Consider the following 25,036-nt stretch of genomic DNA (forward strand, 5'->3'; position numbering starts at 1 on the left):
CATTTAAATTCCATTAATGCATGTGTGTATTGTAGGAAGCTTCTACAGTAGTAGGTTTCCATATGTCTCTTCTTTATTTCTTTTATTTATTGAAAATGGACTTATCCATATTATATGTTCTGATTACAGTTTCCCTTCCCTCCACCTCCTCCCAGATCCTCCCCACCTCTCCACCCACTCAAATCCACACCCTTTCTCCCTCTCTTTCATTAGAAAACAGTCATCTAAAATATAAAATAAAACAAACAAAATAGGACAAAATGAAGAGAGAAAAAAAAAAGAGCCAAGGAAAAAGCACAAAAAAACCACATACAGATGCAGAGACACACATATTTGCACACACAAAAATCCCACGAAACCACAAAGTTAGAAACTATAATATATAAGCAAAAGACCCATAAGGAAAAAAATCCCAGACTAAGCATTATGAGACAGACATAAATAGCTCCCAAATTACCATTGAGTTTGTATTTATGCTGGTTGTCTACTGCTGGGCATAGGGCCTACCCTTGAGTGTGTTTTGTATACCTACTGAGACTCCACTGGAGAAAACTAATTTTTCCTTTGCAAGCGGATATCATTTGGAGACAGCTTCTGAGTTAGGGATGGAGATTCATGTCCACTTACCCTCTTGGAGCTGGACCCATATGGCTTAGACCTGGGCAGGCCCTGTGCATGATGCCACAGTCTCTGTGAGTTCATGTGTGCTTCAGTCCTGTTGTGTCCAGAAGGCCTTGTTCCATTGGTGTCTTTCATCCCCATTTTACATTCTTTCCACCTCCTCTTATGTAAAGTTCTCTGAGCCCAAGATCAGGGACTTGATGCAGACATCCCAGACAATCCCATTTAGGCCTGAATCCTCCAAGGTCTCTGTCTGTCTTTCTCTCTGTGTCTGTCTCTGGCTCTCTGGCTCACTCGCTCTCTCCACATTGCCCAGATGTGGGCCCCTGTATTGGCTCCCATCTACAGCAGGGGGAAGCTACTCTGATAATCCACACAGCTTTCAAAAGCCCTTTAGTGTTATTTGTCCCTCCTCATATCCCCTCCTCTACCCTGTGCCCCCACTGAATCCTCCTACTCTAATTTTCTCTTTGTCCCTTTATAACACTATATTCTATTTCTTCTGCCTTGGACAAATCCCCTCTCCCTCTTGGTCACTTAATAGCTACCTAACGTCTGTGGATACTATGGACGAAACAAAGTATCTAAAATTTAAAAGCTAACATCCACATCTGAGAGAAAACTTGCAATGTTTTTTTTTTTTTCTGGGTGTGGATTATCTCATTCAAAATTATTGTTTCTAGCTCAGTCTGCTTCTCAGTTATTTGTTTCATCTTTTGATAACTCTCTACTTACTTGGATACCCCGTTTTTGAATTGGGTTATATTTTTCTTGATGCTCACATTTTTTTTAGTTCTTTGTATATTCCAGATACTAATCCTCTATCAGATGTGTAATTGGTAAAGATTTTTTCTCATTGTGTAGATTGCCTCTTTGCTTGAATGATGGCGTCCTTTGCTATACTGAAACTTTGTAGCTTCGTGAGGTCCCATGCAGCTATTGTTGATCTCAATGCGTGTGCTATCAGGATCCTGTTCAGAAAGTCCTTTCCTGCATCAGTGAGTTCAGCTAACCGGAAATTTTCATAGTCCTCAAGTTTTTGCCTATGTTGTGGCTTCTACTTAGAGGAGTTCTGTCGTGGGATATTTGTACGCTATATGAAGATATATTGTTAGACGCAGCCACCACTTCCTTTTCCTAGAAGCCACCAAAATGACTGAAGTTGAGCAGCAGAAGAACTTCTGCAAGTTCACTTACCGCGGCATGGACCTGGACCAGCTGCTGGACATGTCCTATGAGCAGCTGATGCAGCTGTAAGCGCCCAGCAGAGGCAACCGCTGAACCGTGGCCTGTGGCGGAAGCAGCACTCGTTACTCAAGCCCTGAGAAAGGCCAAGAAGGAGGCGCTGCCCATGGAGAAGCCCGAGGTGGTGAAGACCCACCTGAGGGACATGATCATCCTTCCCGAGACGGTGGGCAGCATGGTGAGCGTGTACAACGGCAAGACCTTCAACCAGGTAGAGATCAAACCAGAGATGATCGGCCACTACCTGGGCGAGTTCTCCATTACCTACAAGCCTGTGAAGCTTGGCCGGCCTGGCATCGGTGCCACCCACTCCTCCCGGTTCATCCCCCTCAAGTAACTGTGGCCAATAAAGACTCGTGTATAGTTTTTAAAAAAGAAAAAGAAAAAAGAAAAAGATATATTGCTGTGATTGACTTAAAGAGCTGAACAGCCAATAGCTAGGCAGGAGAGATAGGTGGGGAAAGAAAGGAAGAGGAGGAGGAAGCTAGGTGTGCAGGAGACACCAGAAGGCATGAAGAGGAGGTGCAAGATGGAAGAGAGGTAACACTATATGATAGAACGTAGATTCATATAAATGGGTTAATTTAAATTACATGAGCTAGTTAGGAGCAAATTTAAGCTATAGGCGGAGCTTTCATAATAAATAAGTCTACATGTCATTATTTGGGAGCTGGTGGGACAGGAAAAAAAAACAACAACAACTAGTTACAGAGCTCTCCGCCTCCCAAATGAAGTTCTCCTCGGCTTCAGTATCTAGTCTATGACACCTCCTTTAAAAAGATTTCTCAGCTGGTGTACAGCTATAATCACAACACTCAGTGGATGGATACACGTGGATCCTAAGTTCAAGCCAGCTGGGACTACATAATGAGATCTGGTCTCAAAAACCCATGGGCTGTAACTCAGTGGTTGTTATGGCGCAAATATGAAATGTCTCTCACAATCTCATGTTTCAAATGTCTGAGCCCAAGATAGTGACACTGTTTTTGGAAGGCTAGAGACTTTTGAAGACAATACTCAGTTCCTGGTTCCTGCTTGTTCTGCTTCCTAGTCTACCATGATGTGAAGAGACTCTCCCACAGTGCACAGAGCAGGTCTGCCATGATTTCTCAACCATGGTGGATAATCCCTGTGAAACTGTGACCCAAGATACACTCTTTCTCCTTTTAAGTCCTTGTCAGGTATTTTGGTCTCTGTGACACAAAAGTAAATGATGCTGTGTCAGAGCACTTGCCCAGCATGTACAAGTGCCCTGCTTTGATTGTGAGCCCTGGAAGGGGGCAGAGTGTGGACGGAGGGGAAGCCGGTTTCTTTGACTTTTCTGATATAGTTCTGGATATTCTTGTGGTCCTTGTCTAGGTTCCTATCTCTCTCACCAGCAGATTAAAGACTCCTCAAGAGCAGTCTGATGTGATTGGTTCTTGGTGGCCCATTGCTGAGCATAGGCTGAGTACAGGAAGGTGTGGTAAATAGCCACACTTCTGCCTCCTAGAATTGACCAGACTGGAATTCAGAAAGCGGCATCCTGAGTCAGGAGGACTTGTTTCGAGCATCCTTGAAATGGGAAACAGAGAAAGATGCTTTGAATGAACATGATGGCCTGTGTTTAAGAAGTGCCTCATGCTGCAAAAATACCTTCAGAGGAGAAGAGACATAAAGTCTCTCAAGACATAAGAATGGAAGAAAGACATTTTGGTGAGGATCCAGCTGAAGTTTCTGTCCTGGTTCCACCAGACAGAATGGCACAGGTCACCACCATCTTAAGTCTAGAATTCATGTGATAATTAAAGAATACTCATTCCTCAGGACCTGTAAGGTCTTGGTTCCAGAATCCACTACAGAAGTGAAGATCTAAAAGGATACTCAAGTCCTACACATGCCCAGATATTGTAAGTTATCTCAAGATTTCTCATGATACCTTAAATGATGCAAATGCTATGAAAACAGTTGGTATACTCCATTGTTTAAGAAATAATGACCAGGAAAGTTCTGCATATGCCCGGTACAAACACAGTTTTCTTTCCTCAAATGGATTTGCTCAAAGGCTTGCATTTGGCTGGTGTTTTTCTAGTAAAGGATATCTTTATCCCAAGCTTCTTTTATTTCTTAATACTGGTTAATGCCTCTCACCATCTGAGAATCAAGAATTCTAACAAGGGGGCTGGAGAGATAGTTAAGAGCACTGCTTTCTCTTGCAGAAGACCTAGGATCAATTCTAAGAACCCACATGGCACCCCAGAGCCACCCAATAATATTTTTTAATGTAAAATAATTTTTCATACAATATATTCTGATCAGTTTCCCCTCCTCCATCTCCTTGCAGATCCTCCCCTTCCATCTCCAAGCCTTCTTTCTCTCTCCCTCTTTAGAATAGGCAAATAAAACAAACCAGAATAAAACAAAACAAAGTATGAGAAACATATACACAGAGACAGACACAGACACACACATAAAAACACAAAAAAAGGAAATCATAATATACAAACAAAAGACCAGGTTTTTTTTGTTTTGTTTGTTTTGTTTTTTAAAAAAGCCCAAACAAAGCAATAAGAGACAAAAAGTCTCCAAAAATACCATTGAGTTCATGTTATATTGGCCAGCTACTGCTGGGCATGGGACCTACCCTTAAGAGGGATTTGTATAACCAGGGAGATTCCACTGGAGAAAACTTATTTTTCTCTTGCAAGTGGCTGTCAGTTGAAGACAGCCTCTTGGTTAGGGGTGGGAGTTTCTGTTCATTTCACCCTCTCAGCATTGGGACTCCATTTGGCTTGGACCTGTGCAGGCCCTGTGCCTGCTGCCACGGTCTCCGAGTTCATATTTAAGTCAGTCCTGTTGTGCCTGTAGACAATGTTTCCTTCATGTCTTTCATTCCCCCTTGCTCTTAAAATATTTTTGCCTCCTCTTCTATGTAGTTCTCCGAGCCTTGGGGGGAGGAATTTAATGAAGACATGCCATTAAGTTCTCTCACTCTCTGAAGATTGTCCAGTCTTTCTGTGTTAGTTCCCACATACTGCAGGAAAATGTTTCTCTAAGGATAGCTGGGTGAGAGAGACACTGATCTGTGGGTACAGGAGAATGTCATTAGGAGTGATTTTATTGCCACATTCCTAGCAGGACATAGTGTTTTGTTTATTTCCTAGGTCTATGACCTATTTAGTCTCAGTTTCTTGGCCACCTGAGCAGCGTAAGGCATGGGTTCCATCCCATGGAGTGGGCCTTAAACAGTGGTTGGTTACTCCCTCAATGTTTGTGTGTGTGCACCACTATTACACCAGCATATCCTGAAGGCAGTCACCATATTATATATTGAAGGGCTTGTAGCTGGGTTGGTGTTAGGATAAATCTTTCTGCCAAAAGCCGCCCGAGCCCTACCGCCACATGGATGGACAAAATTATACACAGACTTGTATTATGTACAAATGCTGCTTGGCCAATGACTAGGATTCTCATCTGTTAGCTCCGTCTTAATTATCATAAATCTATATGTTTTATAAGACTTATCAGATGCCTTCCATTGGCATCCTCCCTTGTCGGTGGATCACATGGCACCATTGGAGCCAAGGGAAAAAGGGCCACTTCCTACTTCTCCTTCCTTAAATATGGGTCTCCCTGCTATGTCACTTCCTGCCTGGATCACCACTTCTTACTGCATTTCCCAGAATCCTCCTCGACTCCTAGCCCTGCCTAACTTGCCGTCTCATTGGCCAAACAGTACTTTATTCAACAGTCAATACGATGAACATACACAGTGCATTCCCCGTCAGGTTGGTGTTTACCTTTCTCCTTTGGAAGCATGCAGAGTACCTTCCAGGACCATGAACACTACTTAGTAGTGGTGGAGGCTCTTATTAGACACCAGCTTGACTTCTCCATGTTGGTTGGCATATGTGTTACCCTCAGCAATAGGGAGGGCCTTACCATCAGTTTGTGGAGAGCAACCAATATCCTTGGTAATAGCCTGAGATGCTTGGAGGTTTCCAGGGGGCTCCTTTGACCAACGACTCAACTAGATGTAACCCATTCCTGGCACTGGATGTTTCCCTTGGTGGTGTAAAATGTCTAGCTGAAACATCGTCTCCCCCATTCTTTGATGACTCCATTTAGATTCCTTTTATATACGTATATATTTTAGGAAGACTCCATAGCGGCAGGTTTCCAAATGACCCCTCCAATGGCCCTGAGGGTTAGCGGTCCCTTTCTCACATTCCCTCTCTTACCCCTCTTCCTCCTGCTCTCCATTTAACCTTCCTGTTCACCATGCTCCTGTCTCTCCATAACCATATATTCTATTTCCCTTTCCTTGGAAGATCTCCCCTCCACTCCTAGTCCTTCACTCTACACCTGGCCTCTGTGGTTATATGAATTGGAGCATGTCTGTCAACAGCTTAAGAGCTAACATCCACAAATAAGAGAATACATACCGTATTTGTCTTTTGGGGTCTGAGTTGCCTTGCTCAGGATGATTTTTTTCTTGCTCCATCCATTTACCTGTGGTTTTCATGATTATGTTTTTAACAACTGAATAATAGTTCATCGTGCAAATGTATCACATTTTCTTTATCCATTCATCCCTTGATAGACATCTATGCTGTTTTCAATTTCTGGTTATTATGAATAGAACAGCATGGCTGACCAAATGTCTCTGTAGTAGGATGTGGAGTCTTTTGTTTTTTGTTTTTTGGATTTTTGTTTGTTTGTTTGTTTTGTTTTGGGGGGATTGTGTTTGTTTGTTTTGGTTTTTGCCTGAGAGTGATATAGGTGGATCTTGAGGCAGATCTAGTCCCAGATTCCCGAGGTGTAAGTTTACACTCCCATCAGCAATGGATAAGTGGTCCCCATACCCCACATCCTCACCAGCATGAGCTGTCATTTGTTTTACTGATCTTGGCCATTCTGACTGAAGATGAAATCTCAACATAGTTTTGGTTTTTTTGTTTGTTTTGCAAGACAGGGTTTCTCTGTGTAGCCCTGGCTGACCTGGAACTTGCTCTGTAGACCAGGCTAACCTCAAACTCAGAGATCTGTGTGGTGATATATTATTTATGATTTAATAAATATTTCCTGGAGTATCAGAATGCAAAGCCAGCCACATTAGTTAGCCATAGAAACTAGGTGGTAGTGGTACACACCTTTAATCCCAGGACTCAGGAGAAAAGGCAGATGGATCTCTGTGAGTTCAAGGCCACCCAGGGTTACATTTGAGTGAATCAGTCTAAAAGAGAAACAGCTCACACAAAGAAGATCTCAGCACTTGGGATCCCATGCCTTTAATCCCAGCTCTAGAAAGATATATACTATAGGAGTGGGCATTCAGTATTCAGTCTCAGAGACTGATTCTCCAGCCACACTGAGGACTGGACAACCCTTTCAACCTGAGGTAGAGGTAAGAGCCAGTGGCCGGCTGCTTTGCTTCTCTGATCTTCAGCTTGAAACCCAATATCTGTCTCTGGGTTGTTATTATTCGTGTGATGGATCTGTCTATCTCTGCCTCCCAAATACTGTTCAAAATAGTTTTGATTTGCATTTTCCTGATGATTAAGGATGTTGGACATTTCTTTAAGTGTTTCTCAGACATTTGTATTTCATCTTTTGAGAACTCTGTTTAGTTCTGTACCCCATTTTAAACCAAGTTATTTGTTTTCTTAACATTGAGGATTTTTTTAGTTCTTTTTATATTATAGATATCAACCTTCTATTGGATGTGCAATTGGTAAAGATCTTTAAATTCTGTAGCCTGACACTTTGTCCAAATTAATAGTCTTAATTATCAAAAAGAAGAGTAGAAACAGAGAAGTAGAGAATAACTTAGAAACTCATTAGCAGTTAAAATCCTATACTCACTCACCGCTAGGACACTTAGGCCCAACTTGTCTGTCTTTGAGGAGCCCACACCTATGGTTTGAGGTGGGTCTTCCTTTCTTCCCCAGAGCCTCTCTCTTGACCCTGTGGTTAAGACCTATGTCAAAAATTTCTTTTTAATACACAGTAACTCCACTTTTTTTGTTTTGTTTTTGTTTCTGTTTTTCGAGACAGAGTTTCTCTATGTAGCTTTGGAGCCTATCCTGGCACTCACTCTGGAGACCAGGCTGGCCTCAAACTCACAGAGATCTGCCTGCCTCTGCCTCCCAAGTGCTGGGATTAAAGATGGGCACCACAAACGCCCAGCTTAACTCCACTTTATAAACTAGTTCATCCTGAAATCCTCCATGATTTGTGATTCTCTAAAATAGTTAAAGGAACTTCTTGCCTTTGATGTGACCTTGAAGAGTCCTTTAAAAGGAGTTGGGTGAAGCTGGGAGTGGTGGCACAGGCCTTAAATCACAGGCAGAAGCGGGCAGATCTCTAAGTTTAAGGTTAGCCTCGTCCACAGAGCAAGTTCCACGACAACCAGGGCTACACAGAGAAACCTGTCTCTAAAAACCAAACAACAACAAAGGAGTTGGGGAAATAAAATCTGGGAAACTAAGGAGAGAGGGGGGGTGGAGAGAGAGAGAGAGAGAGAGAGAGAGAGAGAGAGAGAGAGAGAGAGAGCACAAATCCAGCACTTATTTCAAGAATACCAGGAGCTGGGAGAGGGAAGGGGGGAGAGTAGGGTTGAAAGGCATCCCAGACTCTGCCCTTATCCTGGTTCCACCGCTGCCTGTCTGTCCAGTACTTCACAGCTGGACGTTCTTTCCAGCCTAGAACTTTTAAATTGCTTTTAATATTTAATTTTATGTGTATGTGTGCGCCTGGATGTATGTGTGCACAGCACTTGCACAAAGGAGCCCCCTTGGAACTGGAGTTATAAATGGTTGTGAGTTACCATGTGTGTGCTGGGAACTGAACATACGTCTTCTGAATGTTCAGTAGCAATTCTTAACCACTGAGCTGTTTCTCCAATCCTTTTTAACAATTGTGTTTCGTAGGTATGGGTGTTTTGCCAACAGGTATGTCTGCATACCATGTGTGCACCTGGTGCCTGCGGAGGCCAGGAGATGGTGATGGATTCCCTGAAATGGAGTTACAGACAGTTGTGGGTGTTAGGAATTGAACTTGGGTCCTCTCCCCACCCCACCCAAGCTGCCTTGATACTATATTTATATTGTAGCCTAGGATCCAGGCTGGGGCCTGGAACACACTATAGACAACCAGACTGGTTTTGAACTTGCCTCCCTCGTGTTAGGATTACAGTCATGAACTATCATTGCTTTGGATTTTGGATTTGGGTTTCCAGTTGTCGTTGGGGGGTGTTTTTTGTTTGTTTGTTTTGTTTTGTTTTGTTTGAGATAGATTCATAAACCCAACCCAACCTTAATTTTGCTATACAATGGAGGATAGCCTGCCTGTCCTGGCCTCCATGTTGGGACTACAGGCAGGCATCTCTGAGCTTGCCTTTGTTGGATATTTGTTTTCATCCTCAAGGCTGGAAAGAACAGTTCGGTCTCCTCCACAAAGCTGTGGCCTATAGCCCTCAGAGCACAGGGCCTGGCTAGGGTAGTAAAGCAAGGTTCTCTGGCACTGTGAGTTGTGGAGCGTGTTTTTATGTTTGTAGAAAAAAAAAAGTGTACAGAATAGTAAGCAGTGCGGCAATAGGGATATCCTGGCCTCTGATTGGTTGGAATTACAAAAACCAGGATCAGGTCAGAGTGAGGTCTGCATTCCAGGCTACTGGATGTTTTGGGCGTGTGGGTCCCTTTCTGAACTTGACAAACCTAGGGTACCTTAGGGGTAGGTCTCTCCAGTGGCTGGGCCACAACAGGGATGGGAGTGGGGGTAGGGACAAGGGATGTCTGGGTAGCTCCAGAGCTAGGGATCTGGAGGACTCAGCCTTTTTCACAAATGGGTCTTCGGAGACTTCGTTTTGGAGATGGTGATCCCACCAGGATGTCAGCCGAAGAGCTTCAGGAAGCAAGGCTGGCAGTAAGGCTTGCCGGCACGCTCCTGGAAGGAGCCTTTTGTGAGTGGGCGCAGGCAGAAGGTGCAGGTGAAGTGATCCGGGTGGAAGCGACGGCCCAGAGCAGACACACAGCGGCCAGTCACTGGGAGGCCACACGTGGCACACAGCGAACCACGCTGGGCATGGAAATGGTTCTCACACAGCGGGCGTCCCTCGTGCTCAAAAAAGCTGCCTCCGGAGAAGGGCGCGAGACATTCCTACCAGAAGAGGAATCGACAAAATGAGCCAAATGAGCAAAACCCTGACCAGATAACCCACCTGCATAACTAACACCCACCCTGACCCTTGCAGCCTCACAGCAGACGGGAAGAGGCGCTTCCAGAAAGAGCCAACCAGACTAACCCTGGGCTCCTAGCCCGCTCCCCACAGCCACGCACCCTGCAGACGAAGCAGTCTGGGTGCCAGAGCGCGCTGAGTGCGGAGATGTAGTTATCCAAAATGGGGCCTTGGCAGCCCTGGCAGCGTGGGGCGAACAGCTGCAGGAAGTCCCTCCGGCAGTAGGGGCGGCCCTCCCGCTCGTGGAAACCTGGGGGCAGGGACAGAGGATGTGGGCGGGACTACGAGATCCAAGCGTGGCAGTGGGTCTGGGTAGCAGGGAGGGAAGGATAGGATCTAAGACAAGGAAAGGGCGAGAGGGGATTGGAAACTCCTGGGGAGAGGGAGGGCCAGACAGAATAGAAGAAAATTCAAGGGGGAAGAACAGTGAACCTGTAGGATTTAGTGTGAGCTCTCACCCTCTTCTCCAAAGGGCTCCCCACAGCTGACGCAGCAGAAATGTTCTGGGTGCCAGTGGGTGCCCAAGGCAGTAACCATTTTCTGCAGAAAATGAAAAAGAACACTACTGTCCCTTCTTCCTTCCACCTCCCTTTGGGAACCTGGGGGAGTGGGGACAACAGTCTGAATGAAGTATGTGTCCGTAAGGGCAAGAATTAACAAGGAATTTGGGGTCTAAGAGGGGAAACAGGAGAGGCAGGATGGGGTGGAGGTAGGGAGGAGGTTCTCTCTGATTGAAGCAGGCAAATCAGTGGGGCTCTGTAGAGCTTACATGTCGGATGGGTTGGTTGCAGAAGCCACAACGTGGGGAGAAGCGCTCGAAGTAGCACTCGGGGCAAAAGGGAGCCCCATCCTTCTCGAAGAAACTGCTGCCTCCCAGGGTTGTGGAACAACCGCTGCAAAGGAAGTGCTCAGGGTGCCAGGCTTTGCCCAGAGCCGTTACCACCTGCGAAGTTGAGTGGGGAGTTTCTGTCAGAAAGGCTCTCACCTTTGGCAGGGGCTGGGTTTACATTTTCCCAATCTTAACCCTGAGGGACCAGGATGGAAAACCCAAAGTCCAGGGTGTGTTAGAGGTCTAAAGCGGGCCTTCCAGCTTTACTCCAGGGTCCATATTCACAAAGCACAGAAGGCATGGTGTATTTGGGAGCACATCCCTCCTAAAGGCTTGGTTACTTTAAAGTTTGTGTAGGGTGCTTGTTTGTTTTTGTTGTTTGGGGTTTTTTTGTTTTGTTTTGTTTTGTTTTGAGACAGAATCTTTCTAAACTGCCCTAGCTTCAGACTCACTGTGTAGTTCAATCCTCCTACCTCTTAATCTCCAGGGTGCTAGAATTAAGGCATATACCACCATGCCAGGTAACAGAGTCATCTTCAGGCCAGGAAGCAACCTATGAAGATTGTGCTATGGGAGAATCTCCTTACTCTAAGGAGATGCTTTAAGCTGATCAGACACAGCTATTCTGGATCATATCTGCACAATCTATGACCCAAGAACCAGGACTCCTGGGTCAGACTCTGAGAGGGAAGAGACAGTGTTTACTATGCTTGAGAGATACTAGGCAAAACCCAGGAGGCTGTTGTGAAGATAAAATGAAATAGAGGTGTAAAAAGGAACTAACACAGTGGCTGGCACACAGCAGGGCCATACCAAATACTAACCAGGTTGGACTTCTTACCCTGTGGCTTATCACTAAGAGTTTCAGTTTTCTCATCAATAAAAATACACGGTGCCAAGGGTTAGTTCAATGGCAAAAGGTGTATTTAGCATTTGTAAAGGCCCTGTGTTCAATCACACACACACACACACACACACACACACACACACACACACACACACCTTTTTAAATTAAGAAAGATAAAGCATAGCTAGGCATGATGGCTCACCCTCATACTTCCAGCACTTAGGAGGCTGAGATAGGAGGACTGCCACTGCCATGAGTTCAAAGGCAGTCTAGTTTACAGAGTGTGTTTCTGGTCAGCTTAGGTTACATGAGACACTGCCTCAAAAAATAAAATAGTGTTTTAAAAAAATATATAAATAATAATATCTATTCCAGGTGGGCATAGTGGCACATGCTGGAAATCCTAGAACTTGGGAGGTAAAGGTGGGATGATCATGGGTTTTAGGGCAGCCTAGGCTACGTAGTAAGATCTCATCTCAAAATTCCAAGGGTTGGACTGAAGTTGTGTCTCAGGTGGTAGAGTACTTGCCTAGCATACACAAAGTCCTGGGTCCATCCCCAAGAATCACATATTAACTGGGAAGAGGAACGCATGCCTATCATCCAGTACTCAGGAGGTAGAAACTAGAGGATCAGAAATTGGAGTTTATTTTTGACTGTATCCTGAATTTGAGGCTAGCATGAGATACATGAGACACTATCTCAAAAAACAAAACAAAAACAAAAACAACAACAAAAAAATCTCAGCGTTCAGGTACAGCTCAGTGACAGAGGGTCTACCTAGTATATTCAAGGGCCTCAACTTCACAAGAAAACCAATTTCCACCCCTCAGGCATTCACTGAAAGGGGAGGGCACACCGTCCTAAATGGAACATCTATAGCACACCCTCTCCCCACATGGCTCAGAGACCATCACAGAAGAGGGGTGGGGAAGACAGTAAGAGGCAGAAGTTGGGGAGACTGCTGTGAATCGGTGCGTTCACCACATGACAGGGTTGTTACACTCACGAGCTCACAGCAGCTGTGGATCCTTCACAAGACCTCCTCAGTACCAAGCTAGTTAGAATTCCACCAGAGATGAGGGAGGGGCTCACTTAACCCAACCTCTAGCAGAGGATGGGCTGGCAGTCAAGGCCTGCTGGGAGAGGGCGCTTCCGTTTTCTCCAGGAATGTGGTCCCTAGGAGGTGCCAATGCCCCAGAGGATGGCCCTATGCCCGTGCACATATCAGAAGCACTAACTGTACTTAGTGATTTTAAAAATATGACATGAAGTTGGGGTGCTAGAAGGAATTAAGACAGGGATTAGACAGAACCAAAATATACTGTATGCATGCATTAAATTCTCAAAGAATAGACAGTACTTATGAAGGGAAAAGCACAGAGTCTGGTTCTCAAAGGTGGCTATGTGAGCATATGCCTCCTTTCTCAGGGCTGCACTTACTTGCCCAGCAATAGGTTTATTGCAGGAGCCACAGAGGCCTTTGGCCTGAGTGGGAACACCACGGCGACTGAGGTCGGATTGCAGCAGCCCCAGCATGGTGTCCAGACTGCCCTTGCTCGTCTGTCCTGGTGGAGAAGGGCACCCCTCTTGGGTGGAGCTCGCCGCTGGGGGCTGAGATGGCCCTGAGGCTGGAAGCTGCAGTGAAGAGTACATGGACATTGAATCAACAAGGCCACAAATTGGAAGCATCAAAACTGGATTGGTGAACCACAAAGCGACACCAGCCAAAATCCCTCCAGACTCACGTGGTTCTGGACACGAAAGTCAGAGAGTGATGCCATCAGTCTATCCAACTCGAGAGTGGCTGAGGTGGCTGAAGGCTTGGAGGGCACAGGGAATGTGCTGGGAGGACTGTGGAGAACACAGTTGAATAACCTTAGAGCCTGCCAGCATGACACCCCCCTATGGTAACTCAGACATCCAGGACCCATCATCTCCTTCCTAGCTTTGTCAACTATGCCAAACTCACACAGTGGGTGTGTTCTTGTCTTCAGTTTGGTCCTCCTTCTCTTCCCCTTCAGCCATCTTACTAGATGGGAACTGAGACATTATCTCATCTGGAGAGATGGGAAAATGACACTAGGTTAGGGGCACACTCAGTTCACCCTGCCAGTGCAGGCTTTATGTCCTTTAACTGCTCCTTGGAGAAGTCTGTGTCCCTTAAACTCTGCCCTGCTTTGCTCTGTCCCCGACCCATCAATGATTGCTCAGGAACAACCCTGTTACCTGTGATGTTAAACTGGGTGGCATTAAGTTCCTGAAGCAAACGATCTAGCTCACAGAGCCCATTGCCCAGGACACCACTGGAAGAGGAGAACGGAGGAGCCACGGGGGCCACAGGCTTTGGGGACCGAGGTTTGCATACTGTGCTAAGGGACAGGAGAGAATCTGGCTTTAGGGTGGGGAATCCAAGTCCCCTCACCTGAACTTCAACTGGCTTCTTCTCCATCTTCATGCCCCAGTCTCCAGGCCTCTCACCTGTACAGATGATCCTTGTCCCCGGAGGCTCCTGAAGGTTCTCCAGACCCTGTCTGCAGAGAGTAGAGGTGTGTGGAAGAGCAGTCATGTCCCCTGCCTCACTCAGACTCTGATTTTCCCTAGCCCAAACCAACCCAGGCCCTCCTAGTGGCTGCCCCAGACCCCCAGAATTTCATCTCACCTGTGGCTGATGGCCATAGGGTGGGGGAGGTGTGAGTGTCTCTGGCGGGCGCTCTTTTGGAGCCCCTAACCGTGACATGTGTGAAGTGGTGGTCTCCAGGTCAGAGAGCAGGGCATCTGCAGTGAGAGGCCCTCAGGTGAGAGGTGGGGGTGGGGTGGGGTGGGGTCAAGGTCTTAAGTGGTTAGAGGATAAAGGGTTCCAAGTGGCAGTATTTGAAAAGATAGAAGCCAGTGTTAAAGGCAGAGGTTAAGAAACAAACTCGGGGCCAGACCAAGGCAAAGAAGTAGGATGATAACAGAAGGTATTTATGACCTCTCCCTTGGCTTAACCTGGGAGCCAAGTACAAACCTAGTCACTTAACTCTTTTATTCTCTCCATCTTTCCTGACGCAGCCAAGATTAGCTTTTACTGAATTCCCAATTGTTTAATTGCCTGTATGCTTGACACCCAACTTCCTGGTTAGATGTTCTCTGTGGCATATCCACTAATTCTTCCCCACTTCTTGGTCACAATGAAGTTTCACCCAGTTCTCCTCAGGGGCAAGAGGTACTGGCAGGGAGCTGCCTTTGGTGTATTTCTTATCCGTGTACTATTATTGAGGAGCGCCCTCTGCTGTTGGGTGCAGAAATCTCGTCACGCGGAGCAAAGACTCCGCAAATAGGGAGGGCAGAACGCCTGGGGCGCTTTGGATCTATGAGCGCTGATCCCCTTACTCTTCTCTGGGCATCTAGGCAGAAGCCTTAAACTTTTTTCTGTCAACTTGGCACTCTCTGTCTGTTATTCTCTTTCTTGCCCTGAGGACTTACCTGACCTTTGCTATACTTCAGAGGGCTTACCCCTGTCTTCTTGAAGCCCTGGTTTAGGCTATCTGGCCCCCTTTCATCTCCGAAACTTGATGTCACACTCTCCTCTCCAGTCTGTGTTCCTAGTCTCTGGACCCAAGGATCCCTTAACCCCTTCCTTCCCAGAGCCTCTGAATTCAGGCCCCCGTGGGTATCTCAATGCCTAATCCATTACACAAACCGGGTTGAGGGAGCAGAGTCAGGGAAGAACGGAGGGTGCGGGTGCGGCATCGCGAGCAGGCAGGAAGGGAGAGACAGGAAAGGGTACGTGGATTTGGGAGGGAGGCACAGGAAGGCAGAGGCGAGAAAATGGAGGGAGAAAACTGGAATGGGAGAAGTGTGGGGTGTGAGTGGGGAAGATAGATGCAGGCAGGGGTGAGAGGCTAAGGGGACCCGGTCCCCACTCACCCAGGTCCTCCATGGCGGTGCGCTGGCAGACAGCTTGGGGCGAGCAGGGCGGGGGCCGTGTCCGGTGGGGGCGGGGACGGGGGGGGGACGTCAGGGAGTTAGAAGCAGGGCCGTGACCATGTATGGAAGCCGGGACCCGCTGGGATACGGTCGAGGGGGGAGCGATGAAGGGGGAGCATGGGGACATGAAGAAAGACAGCACCAGGGCCCACCCAACCAACCCAGCCTTCTGGCTCCGCTCAGAGGAGGCCACACCCCAGCCTTTGCCTGGGAGGCAAGTCCCAGAAGCTGAAGCCAAATCATTAGTGGTTCTTCCGTAGCTTCCTCCTAAGGAACCCCATAAACTGAAATCCCCCCAAGCCCACTCCTCCCAAAGCCAGCACCTGGGTTCTATGCAGAGCCCCCTCCCCACTAGGGTATTTTTAAAATACGTGTCCCTTGCAGAATTTTATTAGAGACAGGAGTGACTCCAGGTCTGACAGGGAGCCAGATAGAGATCGAACGGCAAGACACTAAGAAATGTCTCATACTGAGAGCACCAATCCGAAGTCAGGGCTTTCCCTGCAAAACATACCTGGAAATAGATACACAGAACAGGGAGAGCAAAAACAAGACCTAAGCCCATGTAAACTCCCAGGTTGACAAACCCCAGACAACTTGTAAAACAAAACCCTTTCCTAGCGCTGAGGTGACCAGAGCCTGTTTCAAATCAGCCCTTTGCTGAGATATTGATGAAAGAGGAGGAAGCAAGCAGCAATACAGACCCCAGTCACAGAGGGACAAGAAGCTTTCCCTGTACCAACTCTCTAAGAAACCAAGTTGGAAACACCTGGAGATGGGTGTGGACAGGTGGCTGCTGTCTTACAGGCACCCTGGAGGACAGATTTGAACAATGGACTATGGGGCTCAACTCAGGAGCAAGTCAGAACCCAGAAAGTTAGGTTATAACACCCAAGCCCAGCACAGACATCCATGCTGGCCTAAATCAACTGGAAAGGGACCAGGTATAAGTACCCTTTACAAAGATAGGATCTCATTATACAACCCTGGCTGGCCTAGAACTCAGAGATCCACCTGCCTCTGCCCCGAGTGCTGGAATTAAAGGTGTGTGCCACCACATCTTAAATTCACAATCTGAACCAGAGAGACTCAGGGGCAGCAAGAGCCCCACCTTAACTCACCTTTCTGAAATGCCCAGACCCTGGAAGGCTTAGTCCAGGGCTCTTGAGAGCCCAATGATGGAGACCCTTCCTTCATCTGAATGCCAGCAAAGCACCTTTCTCTGAATGTGACTAAGATGGGGCTGAGAAACCCTAAGAATACAGCAGGTTTCCCCTTAGGTGAGTGACATTTTAAAACTTGTCTTAGACCAGTAAGACAACTCAGCAGGTAAAGGCACTTTCTGCCAAGCCAAATGACCTGAGTTTGGGACCCATATGATAGAAACAGAGAAGTGACTCCCTCATGCTGTCCTCTGACTTCCACACAGGAGCCATGACATGCACATAGTCAAACATGAATTAATATCTTTAAAAAAGAAATCTGACTCAAGAGATGGGAGTGGTCACAGAGACTGACAGGTAAAAACAGTCAGAAGGCAGAAGTGTTATGACATGTTACCATACATGTCGCCCTCAGCACAAACCTTGCAGCCTGGCCAGGTTCTGTATTTAGATGAATGGCTGTGTCTAAGCAATGAGGACCCATAAATAGAAAACAGGCCTCCCGGCCGGGGTCCATATCTACCACAACCACTAGGCAATTCTTTATTGAACTCTTAAATCTAAGGACACCCATGTCAAAGCATAGGTCTCTTGGCAGGTGAATGGGTAGAGTATCCCCAGAGGAAAGCAAGCAGAAAGAAGCACCATACAACAGCAGTGTCCAAATCTCATTTTTAATTTTAATACCCCAGAGCCAGGTCAGACCAGATCCTGGGGCCCTGAGCTGTCCTCTTGGACACCATGCACAGACTCTGGTGCTGACTTTTAGTCACAGATCTTCAGATCTTCAGCCTGGATTTGGTTCCACTTTCTCTTCAGTCCCTGAGGATAGCTCCTTCGCAGTCTCCCCTCATGCCATGCTGAGAGAAGCCTCCCGTCCAACGAACTCATCTCTGGGTGCTCTTCCAGGGATGCCAACAGTTTAGCCTGGAGCACCTGTGCTATGGCTCAATTCCCGTTAACACAGCCAGCAAAGCTTCAGTGAGAGGCCCTGCCTCCTCACCTGCTGCTTCCACAAGCCCTATAAGGGCCAGGGCCCGTTTTCTAGGGCACTGCCCTGGCCCCAGTGTCCATCGTACACAGTGGGCAGCCAGCCGGGGCCGACCTAATCGGAATACCTCACCCACTGACTCAGGGCCACCTTGGGGACCCAAGTGTATGCGGCCAACAGCCTCTTCTAGCTCCTCCTCTAGTGCAGGCAGCAAGAAACGACCAGCAGCCTCCAGAGCTTCCTCAGCCTTGGATCCCAGCAGGGGCTGGCCAAGTGGGGGTATTGACCCCAGGGCAGCCCCACACCCCCGACAGCCATGCAAATGATGCAGGACTGGCCATGCTGCACTAGGGGACAGGCCTCGAAGTGGTACCAAATCCATCTGCGCTTCAGCAAAGCTTCCGGATAGCAGAGCCCGGAAGAAGGGGGAGGCAGTAGCTGAAGCAGCCCGCTGAGCAGGGAGCTGTAGGCCTGAATCCAGAACGAAGTGCAGGTCAGGGGCTAGGACAGGGGCTGGGCCCAGGAGAGGTTCATAGAGGCAAGGGGAGGTTGAGTCAGGTTCCGAGGGCATGACAGAGAAAAGGATGGGGCTCACGGTGGGAGACACCAGCTCATGGAGACAGGAAAGGGAATCTGCTGCAAAGAAGAGGAAGAGTGGGTGTGGAACCGGCTGAGTTAGTGCTGTGAGGAGGTGGCGGAGGCCACCCTGGTCCAGAAGTAAGCGGCGCCACAGAGTAGGCTTCCTGTGGGGAAAAGGGCATCTTTCAGCAGGGGTCTCAGAGAGCTGGCATCTTATTCACAGTCCCTGCAAGACACCCGCTTCCCACTTACCGGCAGATGAAGGGTAGGGTCAGTGCACAGGCTACACGGTCCTCGGGACTCCCAGAGAGCAGCAAGTGGGTGAGGGCACCCACTCCAAAAGGGGACTCAGCCTGAACAGTCAGGTTCTGCAGCAGCATCTCACCTGCAGAGACAGACACAAGGGTCAGGTTGGGGTGTCGTGGGCAAGACAGGACTCTGGGCCTGTAAATGGGAGGAGAGTAAGATCTCAGGGCAAGAAATCAACAGAGGAGTACAAAGAGCACTGGTCAAGGACAGGCAAATGGATGGTCAGGGTGCAGATCTGGGCCCTTAAGAAATGAAACAGCCTACAGTCAGGCCCAGAAGACAAGGCAGTCCCAAGATGAAAATGGTAGCAGAGGCTGAGAGGACACCGTGGATGGGTCTGAGCACATAAGTGAGTGTGCCCAGGGTAGAAATGAGACAGTACAGAACAAGAGTAGAGCGGGTAAACAAACACAGAAAGGTCAGATTCTACGGTAATAGGAGCCAAACCTGGTACCAGGTTATTTGGGCCCCAAGATTTATTTGGGCAAAGGACAGAACAACTCTCTGTATTCCAGGGCTATGGAACAGAAGGGATAGTCCCCAGCCTTCCAGTCACCTCCCCACCCCCATGCCTGGAGGCTGAGAAGCTTGGATGGTGGGCTGGAGAGAACTGTGAGAGCAAGTGAGTAGGAAATAGAGGTTCTAGGACCACAAAGCGTATGAAAGAAAACAGGCCTTTCATATGGATAGAGATAGGGGCACATACCCAGCTCTCGGTGCTGGTTTCGGTGTACAGGCCGGGCATGTGGCACAGGCCAGTCATCTGGTGAGACACCGAGTATCAGCCAGGCGCGCAGCAGTGCTGCACCATAGCTGCGCACAAAGGCTTCAAGGCAGGCAGGGTTACAGGTGAGACGTGCCAAGATACGTAGTGCACGTGGGTTTGGTGGTCCTGGTGCACCTGTAACATAGGCCAACAGGCCACAAAGTGCTGGACCAGTCACTAGAGCTCCACTTGGGTCAGGAGCCTGGGAGAAGCGTGACAACAGCAACAGTGCTGGCCCCTCTTGGCCCCAAGGCTCCTCAGTAGTGGCAGCAGGGATACGGCCCAGTTTGCGAAGTGTTCGGGGTGTCGACGCTGCGGTCTGGCCAGGGGTAGGACTCACTGACTCGGATAGCTCTGGCATCGGACAACGCTCAGGAGACCAATCTGGGGAGATATCTCCAGGGCCTGCTGCATAACCCTCAGAAATCAGCCACAACCTACGGAGGAGAAGGAGAAAAGGGGTCTGAACCCACAGCCAAGGTGAGGACGCAGAACCAAAAATTTCTGTGCCACAAATTCAAGGCAAGCCGGGGCAGTGAGTTCCAGGACAACCTGCTGCTGTCTCAAAAAGAAAGAAAAGTAGACAGATGGGAAGGAGAGAGGGAAGAAAGAGAAAGGAAGGAAGGAGGGGGAGAGAAAGGAAAGAAGGGACAGTTCTGTGAAGGAGTGTGAGTGGGGAAGACACAAAGCTGAGGTGGACCACACCTTGTTCTGAATTACTAGTGTTTTTACCGTGTGCCATCCAGCTTCAGCTGCTCAAGAAAAGCAATGAACAAAACATGTTATTCCTGGAGTTTATGACCCACTGAGGAGAAACAGCATGTAAACTACATGGTATAACTAGTTACACAGTGTTTTATGCCTGTGATCCTGGCACTCAGGCACAGATGCAGGAGGATGATAAGTTTAAGATCAGACCCCTTGTCCAAACCAAACAAAATAAAGCAACCCTTTCATGGTATGCTGCTGTGAAGTCAGTGTAACAAGGTATGGTAACAGACAGGGGGAGAGGACACTGAAGACCAGAGGAGAGGTGAAATACTACATAGGATGGTGATCACGCCTCCTTATAAAGATGGTAGAACCAAACAAAGACTTGAAGGAGGTGAGAGATGAAGGCACCCAGGAGGAAGAGTGTTCTAGGCAGAGAGACTCTCAGACGGTACTTTCTCATCATGTTTAGGAACTACAGAGGAGGCCTTCAGGGAGTGAGAGTGGAAGAGTCCACAAGACTGCCATTACTGACCGTCACTCGGAGCGAGGTAAAGGGCAGTCTTTGCAGCAACTCTGTGGGTATGTATGCTGTTACCCTCTATTGCACACACAAGAAATCAGTGGCTCAGAAAAGCCAATTAGTTTCCCAAATGTCTCGGTGATGGTAACAGAATAGCAACAGGCAGGAGGATAGCTGCAAGTTCAAGGACAGCCTGCGCTATCCAATGAGAGTCAGGCAACCTGGCCTTCAAAGTAAAATGCCGTCTCAAAAAAAAAAAAAATACAAATAAATAAAAATCAGGCTCCATAGCATACCACTGTAACCAGGTCACATGCTATCCCCAATCAACTTGAGTAGGACCCAGAGTTCTGGATGATGGGGTGGAGCCAGGGTCAGATGGCAGAGTCAAGTCATTTTAGGGAAGAACAATGAATTAGGAATAAACCTTGGTAAATCTCAAGACAGAAAAGAGGCAGAGGTAAGGAAGATGACCACAGCAGACACAAACTCCCTCCCCAAAGAACCATCTGTCCCTCAGGCCCTGGCAAGAGGACTCACCTAAGGCTTCGGAAGCTTCCCACCTCTGTCTGCCCAGGAGTCCGTTCCTCAGGGAAGTCCCAGGAAGCAGCTTCTATTCCTTCCTCTTCCTCTTCACCAGCTTCACCACATAGCTGCCTGGCCAGAAGAGGCACGAGGCCCAGAGCCTGTAACTTGCCCAAGGCCCCAGTATCATAAAGGAAGCCTACAAGAGCAGCCACAACACGTGGGTGCCAGGCACTGGCACCAGGGTCCTGCAAGAGGCCCATCAGCAGCTCCAAACCACCAGCATCCCGAAGCCGGGCCCGGTTGATGGCTTCCCGGCACAAGAGACACACAGCCCGCACTAGGGGCTGCTGGGCAGCTGAGCTGGTCCCGCTGGAACCCCGTCGTCGCCTAAGCTCACCTAGTAACACCTCCACACCACCAGCATTGCCCAGTGCAGGCCGCACCAGGCCCTGAGCACACAGATTGGCAAGGATCAGGATGGCTGCCTCACGTATTGGCCGTTTAGGGTGAGAAGCCAGGCTGACAAGTGGGCCCAGTCCCCCACCCAGACTCAGCTGCTCAGCACAGGCCCGGGAACAGCCTCGGCTGAGTTCCAAGAGAGCACGGACTAGGGCCGAGGTCAGTGCGGGGTCTGGGGCAGTAGCCAGGAGCTCAGCCAGTGGCCGAACTGCTCCCTGTTGTGCTAGGGCTAGGCGGTGCTGGGGTGAGTCTGCCAAGTTGCGGAGGGCACGAACTATGCTCTGTAGACATTGTGAGTCCTGGTAGGCTGTCAGGCTCTCAACAAGAAAGGGAACAGCACCTGGAGAAGGGAGAGGAAGATAGATGATGAGCAAGGGTAGACATGGAAGCCCTCCTCCTGCAAGTCTCAGCTAAGCCCACTCTCACAGCCTCCTTACCAGCAGAGTGGATGTCCCTGCAGCTCTCAGGTTCCATGGCTAAGTTCCCCAGTGCACGAGCCGTTCGGTTATGGATGCTGTCTATCTTTACACATTGAAGAATGGTCACTGCAAGGACAGTTTGTCTGCTTTGAAGGCTCTACCCCTTATTTGTTTCTAATTAATCATGTCAAGAATGTGGTAAATGTCTAGATGAAGTTCAATGGTATCAAGCTTGTATCAAGCCCTGAGACAATCCCCAACAATCCAAAAAGAGAGGGAGGAGTGCTATGGAATATTCCTGTACACTGTAAATTATGCTCTGATTGGTTTAATAAAGAGGCTGACTAACCACAGCCAGGCAAGAAAAGGTTAGGTGGAAAAATGAACTAGGAAAACCAAATTAGGAAGGGAAGAAGAATGGCGGAGTCAGGGAGCTACCCAAGCCAGTCACAAGGGAAACAAGATGCTAGAGGACACGTAAAGCCACAAGCCATGTGGCAATACATAGATTTATAAAAATGGGTTAACTTAAATATAAGAGCTAATTAATAATAAACCTGAGCTATCGACCGAGCATTTGTAATTAATGTAAGCTTTTGTGCGTTTATTTGGGACCAGGTGGTCAGGACAAGAAAACTCTGAGGGAGAGAGAGGTATGAGAGAGGAGGAAACAAACATGATTTGAGAAGGTTAGGGAAGAATCTTTAGAAGATGCTAAACAGTGAGCAAGAGTTAGAGGACTGAATGGATATTTGCCAGAAGGATGGTAAATGGAAAGGCTAGCGTGCCTCAGGTTTGAAAGCAGCGTTTCTAAATGCCCCACGGTAATAGTGTCACAACAGTTCAGTAATTTCACATAGTCCCTCAAATAACTGTCCGAGAGTCAAAATTTACATGAGAGGGCACAGCAGCCACAAAAGGGTTTTAAGAGTGGAAGTGACCTATACACTCTGGCAACTGTAGTGATGGGGGTATTACAAGACAAGGATGGGGCCGGAAGAATGGCTGAAGTTGTCACAGTAGTGAAGGTAACTTGGCTTGAACCAAGTCAGCTTTCATTTCTGCCAAACAAAAGGTAATCCTGCCCAGCACAGAAATGTGGAAGCAAGGTTAGAGAGAACTTGGTATTTACAGGGGCTATTGTCAAGCCTCTTGGCAAACACAGTATTGTACAAGTGCATTCTATGCAAGTTTTAAATATATAAATGCTTCACTTTAAAAATTAAGATTTTTAGGTGGTGGCTCACATCTTTAATCCCAGCACTTGGGAGGCAAAAGCAGGTGGATCTCTGTGAGTTCAAGGCCAGCCTGGTCTACAAAGCAAGTTCCAGGACAGACTCCAAAGCAATACAGAGAAACCTTGTCTCGAAAAACCAAAAAAAAAAATTAAGTTTTTTTTTTGTTTTTTGTTTTTGTTTTTTTGTCAAAACTGGCATACTATCAGAGGAAAAGCAATGACACAACTTTGTTCCCATCATCACCATTAGGAGGCGCCAAATGAGCGAATACACAGAAAGGCTTATCCTTTTCTGTAATTTACTGTTTACTGTGTGTTTCTAAGTACCCAGCCTGAGCTTGGAGTCTGGGCATTTTATATTTGAATTTCATTTTATGCCCACTTCAATCTTGGATTCTAGTTTTGGAGGGGCTGGGTGATTTGCCCGCTATGTCTGACTGCACCACTTTCTAAGTCCATTCGCCGAACTTTTAAAACTACACTTTTCTGACCTCCAGCTCATCCACGTGAAGCCTTGCACAGGGACGGACACAGCAGTAAGCACTGTCCGCTGTAACACCAAAAGTAGAAAGTGCAAACCATTCGCTCAAAAGTGGGGCAGGAGCCAATACCTAATCCTGGTCTGGGCGGGTCCGGGTATAATTTATGGGGAGCAGTGACGTCACACAGCATGACCCCTGAGAAGGTTGAGTGGCGCGGCACCATCACAAAGCGCGCACTCAGAGGCGTGACATAAAGAACTAAGGATTGCACAGCTCCTGTGGGCGGAACCTTTCTAAGCAATGGGGCGGAGCACTTACCCAAAGGGAGAATGCCTCCAAGTCTACGCACTTCGGCTCGGCACGCCTCTTCCGTACAGCAGTTGGCTAGAATGCTGAGCGCCAAATCCAGCGTCTTGCGCAGGCGCACTGGCGACGAAGGTGTCAAAGGCGACTCAGGAGCGGGGGCGGGGCCAGGGGAAGAAACAGCTGACGCAACCGACGAAGGGGCGGAGCCAGAGCCTGCATGGGACGGGGCGGGGCCCGCAGCAGCCGTTCGGCGTAGCAAGGCGAGAAGGGGGCGGAGCCCGCCGCGTGCCCGGAAGCGCTCAATTCCGTCTGCTGCCTTGATGTGGCGCGTGCGGAGGGCTAAGAGCGCGCGGCCCAGGGGTGTCTCGTTGGTAGCTGGGTCCTTTCCCCAACCCGGCCCCTCCCCGGCCGCCGCCGTGAGCTGCGCGAGGCAGAACGAGAGAGAGTCCGTAAGGGCCGGTCTCGCAGCCGCCATCTTGGCCCGGGGCTAAGGCTCCGCCCCGCGTCTCGCCGGTTCTCTGAGAGAGCGGAACTGGAAGAGAGGGGCGTGGCCAGGCTGCTCCTCTGAATAGCGCCGCCGCAGTTATCATGCGAGTCGGAAGTAGAAGTTCTAGATTCTGGAACTTGGGTACTAGCACAGTCTCAGAAGACATGGCGAGAAGGGTATTTATCTGTGTGACAGTAAGAGGCGCGTGCGGTGCATGCTGGGATATGTAGTCAAGCCCAAGCTTAGAGCAGTTTGAGGTGCGTGAGAAACTCCGCCCAGGGCTTAAGGGTGAGCTCTTGCTTCTAGAACCAGGCGGCCCGCTGTGGAGTCTGTGCTGCTCAACG

At 48.4% G+C, this 25,036-nt stretch overlaps 2 protein-coding genes and 1 pseudogene across 5 annotated transcripts; 1 reads left to right on the forward strand and 2 right to left on the reverse strand.

The window, feature by feature from the left end:
- Window positions 1-260: 260 nt before the first annotated feature.
- On the forward strand, window positions 261-2,231 carry LOC100771460 (annotated as a pseudogene).
- A 7,139-nt stretch (window positions 2,232-9,370) lies between these two features.
- Tgfb1i1 (transforming growth factor beta 1 induced transcript 1) lies at window positions 9,371-15,876 on the reverse strand. Of its 4 annotated transcripts, none has more exons than XM_027404477.2 (11): window positions 15,673-15,876; window positions 14,423-14,538; window positions 14,242-14,294; window positions 13,990-14,132; window positions 13,733-13,820; window positions 13,509-13,614; window positions 13,204-13,398; window positions 10,854-11,027; window positions 10,543-10,624; window positions 10,186-10,334; window positions 9,371-10,005 (listed from the first exon to the last, which is right to left on the reverse strand). In XM_027404477.2, exons 1-11 carry the CDS (start codon window positions 15,857-15,859, stop codon window positions 9,739-9,741), a joined length of 1,560 nt encoding a protein of 519 aa, XP_027260278.1. In that variant the 5' UTR covers window positions 15,860-15,876; the 3' UTR covers window positions 9,371-9,738. The 4 variants fall into 4 exon arrangements, with proteins under 4 accessions (XP_027260278.1, XP_027260282.1, XP_035298070.1 ...); XM_027404481.2 differs by having other exon boundaries at window positions 13,990-14,127; window positions 15,673-15,803; XM_035442179.1 differs by lacking the exon at window positions 15,673-15,876 and adding an exon at window positions 15,446-15,529 and having other exon boundaries at window positions 13,990-14,127.
- Window positions 15,877-17,550: 1,674 nt separating this feature from the next.
- Armc5 (armadillo repeat containing 5) lies at window positions 17,551-25,036 on the reverse strand. Its single transcript, XM_027404476.2, has 6 exons — window positions 24,218-25,036; window positions 22,199-22,306; window positions 21,315-22,101; window positions 19,481-19,977; window positions 18,718-18,850; window positions 17,551-18,629 (listed from the first exon to the last, which is right to left on the reverse strand). The coding sequence occupies exons 1-6, from the start codon at window positions 24,678-24,680 to the stop codon at window positions 17,837-17,839; spliced, it is 2,781 nt and encodes a 926-aa protein (XP_027260277.1). The 5' UTR covers window positions 24,681-25,036; the 3' UTR covers window positions 17,551-17,836.

The sequence above is a fragment of the Cricetulus griseus genome, chromosome 3, assembly GCF_003668045.3.
Source record: "Cricetulus griseus strain 17A/GY chromosome 3, alternate assembly CriGri-PICRH-1.0, whole genome shotgun sequence".
NCBI lineage: Eukaryota > Metazoa > Chordata > Mammalia > Rodentia > Cricetidae > Cricetulus > Cricetulus griseus.

Excerpts from the sequence above, each read along its gene's own strand:
- Tgfb1i1 (XM_027404477.2), bottom strand. The coding sequence starts at position 15,859 with ATGTCCCCATGCTCCCCCTTCATCGCTCCCCCCTCGACCGTATCCCAG. Across the intron at positions 10,625-10,853 it reads GCAACCAACCCATCCGACAT|AAAATGGTTACTGCCTTGGG; the intron begins GTAAGCTCTACA and ends CATTTTCTGCAG. Across the intron at positions 10,006-10,185 it reads CAGACTGCTTCGTCTGCAGG|GAATGTCTCGCGCCCTTCTC; the intron begins GTGCGTGGCTGT and ends CTCTTCTGGTAG.
- Armc5 (XM_027404476.2), bottom strand. The coding sequence starts at position 24,680 with ATGGCGGCTGCGAGACCGGCCCTTACGGACTCTCTCTCGTTCTGCCTC. Across the intron at positions 22,102-22,198 it reads CAGGGACATCCACTCTGCTG|GTGCTGTTCCCTTTCTTGTT; the intron begins GTAAGGAGGCTG and ends TCCCTTCTCCAG. Across the intron at positions 19,978-21,314 it reads GGAAGCTTCCGAAGCCTTAG|GTTGTGGCTGATTTCTGAGG; the intron begins GTGAGTCCTCTT and ends TCTCCTCCGTAG.